The sequence below is a fragment of the Penaeus japonicus genome, unplaced genomic scaffold (genome assembly GCF_977035675.1).
Source record: "Penaeus japonicus unplaced genomic scaffold, GWHDUDI00000001_assembly GWHDUDI00000036, whole genome shotgun sequence".
In the NCBI taxonomy this organism is placed as follows: domain Eukaryota; kingdom Metazoa; phylum Arthropoda; class Malacostraca; order Decapoda; family Penaeidae; genus Penaeus; species Penaeus japonicus.
Window position 1 is genome coordinate 7,302,344 of NW_028234438.1, and position 7,500 is coordinate 7,309,843.

Genomic DNA, 7,500 nt, shown 5'->3' on the forward strand with positions numbered 1-7,500 from the left:
AAACACACACCCACACACAAACACACATACACAAACACACACAAACCACACACAAACAACCCACAACAACACACAACACAAACACAACTCACACCACACACACACACTCACACACAATCAAACGGATAAAATTAACACAATCAATCCCCAAATAATCATACACAAACGCACTCAAACACAATAAATCAGAATTACACTCACACATGACTAACTCACTAACTCACCATCAAAAACTCAAAAGAAAATCTCAAACAAAAAAACACACACACACAAAATAAAACTACTAACACACCTCAACTAACACACTCAAACCCCCCCAAACTCACAAACTCAAACACAACACCAAAAACACACGAAGACACACACCAAAAAAACTAACATGCCAATTACACAACATAAATAAAAAAAACCACTCAATAAACAGCTAAAAACAAACACGACTCAGCTCAACTCAAACTCACAAATAACTACAAACAATCACTCACAATCAAACTCCACGACACCTATAAAAACTTCAAAAAATCATCACACACTCAAACTCCATAACACAAACAACACAAACAAACACCAAAAACATCAAAAACACACATCTACAACCGTTCAAACAAATCACCCAAACACTCACTCACACACTAAACAAACACACTCACAAAAACACACCACACACACCTCACCACCTAACACAACCCAAACATCACCACCTCTCAAACAAACACACTCTCAATAACAACACACTACAAACAACACATACGACACACACACACTCACACATATAAACTAACAACTCAAAACCACTAACTCATTCAAAACGACTACACTAACCCTCTCACAACACTAACCCTCTCAACTCTACACCAAATCGAACCACAAAAATCAGCACTAAAAATCATACACCCACAAACATACACTACCAACACTAACCCACACTATCAAAAAAACAACCATAACAATAAACCAATCCACCTACACAAAAAACACAATATAGTTCACCACAACTCACAACTCTACACAAACACACCACATTCTACACAAACAAACTCACTCATCTCAAACACACATTAAACAATATGCCTAAAAAAAAATAACTAACACAAAAACACACATCACAAACTCACACAAAATAAACACTCAACTCTCACACTCACAATCACACCAAATAAAATAACTCAATCTCAATTAACATAAATACTCTAAATCTAACACGCAGAAGCGATACACAATATCAAACTCTACTAAAATAACACAATCAAAAATAACGACTCAAAATCAAAAGAGATATCTAAATCAATCTTACCATCAAATAATATAACACAAACAAAATACACAATCAAACAATCACAAAGAATCAAAACATACAAAAAAATACACTCTCAGACTATAACGACTATGACAATAACTCACAAACGTCAAACACCACATACACACAAAATAAAAACACTTAACTAAAATACTCAGAAACACTCAAATTCTCACTATATCACAAACCACTAACAATCACAATCAATCAACTAAACAACTAACAATCAACATCTCAAACACACAAAACCAAACAACATATCAATCAAAACACACACTCTAAAAAATATAACTCATCTCAAACACAAGCAATCAAAAAACTCTCCCTACACACCCCCACAACACACAGAAAAACTAACACAAACAACACACTCACAAAATTCCTAACTAAAAAATAAAAAACGACACACATCCAACCCACCCACATAAATAAATCTATAAAACAGCACAACACACAAACACTAAAAAACAACCCCCCTAAAGACACACTACACAAACTAACAAATCAAAAACAACACAAACACACAACACAAAACTCACTAACTCCTAACACCACACACCCTAACACAAAAACACACTATAAAACAAAAGAAACATAAAAAACTCACACTACAAATCTAACAAACACATATAAATAACCCTAAATATCTCATCAATCACTAAGAAAAAACTCTAAAAAATAAACTAACTCTCTCTAAACAATATCTCTTTACTAAAATCAATATATGCAAATCAATACAAATCAATAAATCTATAAAAATATATATATAAATAAAAAAAAATAACTATATATAAAAATGATATATATACCTATTATATTACTATACAAAAATATATGTAAAAGAATCATAAATCATCATAATCGTATTATATATATACAATATATAATACCAATATAAATGTAAATATATCATAATATCTACCTAAGATATATATCCATCAATATCTATTTATATATCTCAAAACTATCATTATATATATATATAATATATAAATATATATATATAATAAATATATATCATACATATATATATAAAAATATACATAAAAAATATTATACAAATAAAAATGATTATATAACCATATAAATAATATACATAAAAATAGTACATATATATCAAAAAAATATAAATATATACAAATCTAGTACGATCTACTAAAGTACATAAATTAGATACAAAAATATATATAACCAGCAATTATATATAATATACATAAATATACATATATATACATATATTCTCTATATATACAAATATATATAATATATCCATAATAAACAACATATATATAATACATACAAATATATATACCATAAATATATACATATATAATAATAAAAGATAACCCAAAATATAAATATATATATATCTATAAATATAAATATAACCAATAATAAAATATCTATCAAAAATAAAATATAACTATAAAAAATATAAATACCTCTATCAACAAAATAAATATATATACAACATAACTATATACATATATAGTACAAAAAATATATAAATAAATAATATATATATAGAAGACTAGTATATTTAAATTAAGCTTATATATATATATAATTATATAAATGTTTATATATATATATGTATATAATATAATATATATATTATATATATATATTTTTATATATATATATAATTTATCATCATCAGTATAATATATATATATATATATATATATATTTGTATATAATATATCTGTATATATACAATATATATAAGATATATAAGTTATCTAGGAATATATATCAATAAATATATAAAAATAAATATAATCTAGTACGCAATATAAGTAGTGTATAAATAAATATAAATAAAAAAAATTAATAATAATAAAAAAAAATATAAAATATAAAATAAAAACAATATACAACTCAAACCCACAAAAAATTAAAAAAAATAAATACAAACAACAAAAACAAAACAACAAACAAACACAAAAACACAACCAACACTCACAAACACAACACACACAACACACACACACACACATACACCACACAACAACAAAAAAAACACCACACACAAAACACAACATAACACACAACACAAAACAAAACACACCCCACACCAACAAAACAACCACACACACACAACACAAAACAACAAAACAACAAAACAAAACACACACAAACACACCACAACAAAAACCACAAACACACACACAAAAACAAAACCACACAAAAAAAAAACAAAAACACAAACACAACAAACACAAACAAAACAACACACACAACAACACACACACACACACACAACAACAACAAACATAACAAACACAACAACACACAAAAACACAAAACAACACACACACAAACACAAACAACAACACACACAACGACAAACACACACAGAAAACACAAACAAACACAAACACAAACAAACAAACACACAAACAAAAAACACACACAACAAACAACCAACACAAAAACAACAACACAACACACAAAACACACAAACACACAAAACAAACACAAAACAACACACAACCCAACACAACACACAACACACACACACACAATCAAACACAACACACAAACAAACACAACAACACATAAACACACACACACACACACACACCACACCCAAACACACCACAACACAAACACAAAACAAACACACACACACAACAACACACAAAACACAAACACCAAACACAAACACACCACACCAAACACACACACACAAACACAAAACAAACACCACACACACCACCCCACACACAAACACACAAACACACACAACAACACAAACACAAACACACACACACACAAAACACCACACAACCAACACACACACACACACAACACACACCCCCACACACACCAGACACACAACCAAAAAACACACACACACACACACACAAAAAAAACACACACACACAAACACATAACCGCACACACAAAAAACAAACACACACACACAAACAAACACACACACACACCACACACAACACACAACACACACACACACACCACAACAACACACCCCCACAACACCCACACACACACAAACATACAACACACACCACACAACAACACACAAACCACACAAACACACACACACCACCACACACAAAAACACACACCAACAAACACCCACCAACACACACACAACACAACACACAACACACAAAACAACACACACACAACACACACACCAACACAAACAACAAACAAACACACACAACCCACACACACACACCACACACAACACACACAACCACACACACACACCACACACAAACACACACAACACACAACACAACACACAAACACACACACACACCAAAAACCACACACAAAAACACAAACAAACAAACACACACAAACAAATAAACAACACACAACCACAACAACACACACAAACTCACACCAACAAACACACACCCACAAACACAAACTCACACTAACAAACACACACCAACAAACACAAACCAACAACACACCACAAACACCAACAAAACACACCCCACACACCCCAACACACAAACACACACACAAAAAACCACACCAACACACAACACAAACACAACACACACAACACACACCAACACACCCACACACACACACACCACAACACCACACACACACAAACACACAAAACAAACACACACACCACCACCAACACACACACACACCACAAACCAAACAAAAACACCCCACCACCCCACACACACACAACACACACCCACACACACACACAAAACCACCCCACACACCACACACACACACAAAACCAACACCACAAACACACAACACACACACACAACACACACACCAACAACACAAAAACACACAAAACACAACAACACAACACACACACCAAACACAAACACACACCTAAACCAAACACAAACACACACACACAACACACACCACACACACACACATACACACAAAAACAAACAACACACAACACACAAACACACAACAACACACCCACACACACCACCACAACACACAAACACACACACACACACACCACACACACACAACCCACAAACCACACCAACAACACACACACACACACACACACAAACACACAACACACACACAAACCACTCACAACACAACACACCACAAACACACACCCACACACACACAAAACACTAAACCACACACACACACACACCACAACACCACAAAAACAAAACACAAACAACACAAACAAAAACCACACACACCACTCCACACACACACACCACACCAACACACACACACAACCACTACACACCACAAAACCCAACACACCACACAATAAAAACCCACAAACCCACACACACAAAACACACAAACAAACACACCCACATTACACACAAACACACACAAAACACACACAACAAACAAACCCCACACACACCCACCACACACAACACACACACACACACACACAACAAACACACACAAACACACACACACCACACACCCAAAAACACACAAAACACACACACAAACACAACACACCACACACACCACACACACACAACACATCCACACACAACACACCCCCTAAAAACACCCACACACACAACACACACACACAAAACACAAAACCACACACACCCACACACACACAACCACACACACACAACCACAACCACACCCAAAAACCCACACCCCACCCACACAACACACACACACCACACACACACAACACAACACACACACCACCAACACCACACACACACACACACAAACACCCCCAACACACAACCAAACACATACACACCACACACACAAAAACTCACACACCACATCACACACACACATAACACCACACACACACATCCACACACTCAACAACCCAACACACACCAACACACAAAACATCCACACACAAAACACATACACACACACGCAAAACACAAACACACACAAACAATCCAGGGAGAGTCAAGCAAATACGCCATCCACACTAACATATCAAATCATAGAAAACAGAAAAGAAAATGGAAAGAGAGAAAGAGAGATGAGACAGAATGAAAACCAGAACAAAAGAGAGAAAGAGAATGATAAAGAAAACAAGATCAAAAAAGAGAATTGCAAAATACAAAAAACTCAAAAAACATGCTAAAAAAAAAGAGGAAAATGAAGGTAAAAAAAAGAAAGAAGAGAGAAAGAGTGGGGGGAGGGGAGGAGGAGGAGGAGGAGGAGGAGGAGGAGGAGGAGGAGGAGGAGGAGGAGGAGGAGGAGGAGGAGGAGGAGGAGGAGGAGGAGGGGGGGGGGGGGGGGGGGGGGGGAGGGGGAGGAGGGGGGGGAGGGGGAGGGGGGGGGGGAGGAGGAGGGGGAGGGGGGGGAGGAGGAGGAGGAGGGGGGGGAGGAGGAGGAGGAGGAGGAGGAGGAGGAGGAGGAGGAGGAAGAGAAGCAAGGAAAGAAAGAAAATGGAAAGAGAGAGAGATGAGACAGAATGAAAACCAGAATAAAAGAGAGAAAGAGAATGATAAAGAAAACAAGATAAAAAAAGAGAATTGCAAAATACAAAAAACTCAAAAAACATGCTAAAGAAAAAAGGAAAATGAAGGTAAAAAAGAAACAGAAAGAAAGAAAGAAAGAAGGAGGAGAGAAGAAGAGAGGAAGAAGGAGAGAAGAAGAAATTACAAAAAGAAATAAATAAAGAAAAAAGAAATAAAAAAAGAAAAAAGAAAATAGAAAGAAAGAAAAATAAAGCAAAGGAAAAGCAAAGGAAAGCTCAAGCAGCAAGTGTCTGGCACCAAGCGATCTATCTCGCAACACACGCAGCGCTCACTGAACCACACCCTTGCCAGGTTTGGACGCCATCATAGTCTCCTCTTGAAGACCCTGGTTCAGGTAGTGAAACCTCCCAGGATACCCTACAGAAGAGGTCATTGCGGGTCACATGTAGTAGGATGTTAGAGGGGGAAGGAGTCAGGGGCGGAGGGGGTGGGCCGAGGCTTTTATCTTTAATATTTTTGTTGTCCTTGTTAATACATAATTATCATAGATCTCTTACTTTATTCAGAGGTAGAGCTGTGGCTTAATCATAGGGATACAATGATATGGTTAAAATTTAGCTATTTACAATAATAAATGTCTGCATAAATAAAAGAATAGTATTCAAAATTGATAGTGGGGGGAAAATGAAATCAAAACAATTAATCCTGTAAAAAAAAATAATCATAATAATCTTAAAACCTAAACATTCCATGATAAAATCACTTTTCTACCATAGTGAT

General features: G+C 35.1%; 1 protein-coding gene across 15 annotated transcripts in view; it reads right to left on the reverse strand.

Moving 5' to 3' along the window:
* The window catches only part of didum (dilute class unconventional myosin), a 198,446-nt gene that overhangs the window by 113,029 nt on the left and 77,917 nt on the right, over positions 1–7,500 (reverse strand). For 8 of the 15 annotated variants that reach the window (XM_086531920.1, XM_086531917.1, XM_086531915.1 and 5 more), the window contains one exon: positions 7,063–7,137. The exons of the other annotated variants lie outside the window; for them this stretch is intronic. In XM_086531920.1, the coding sequence (XP_086388046.1) occupies positions 7,063–7,137 (75 nt within the window). The remainder of the gene's footprint in view (positions 1–7,062; positions 7,138–7,500) is intronic. 15 annotated transcript variants of the gene reach the window in all.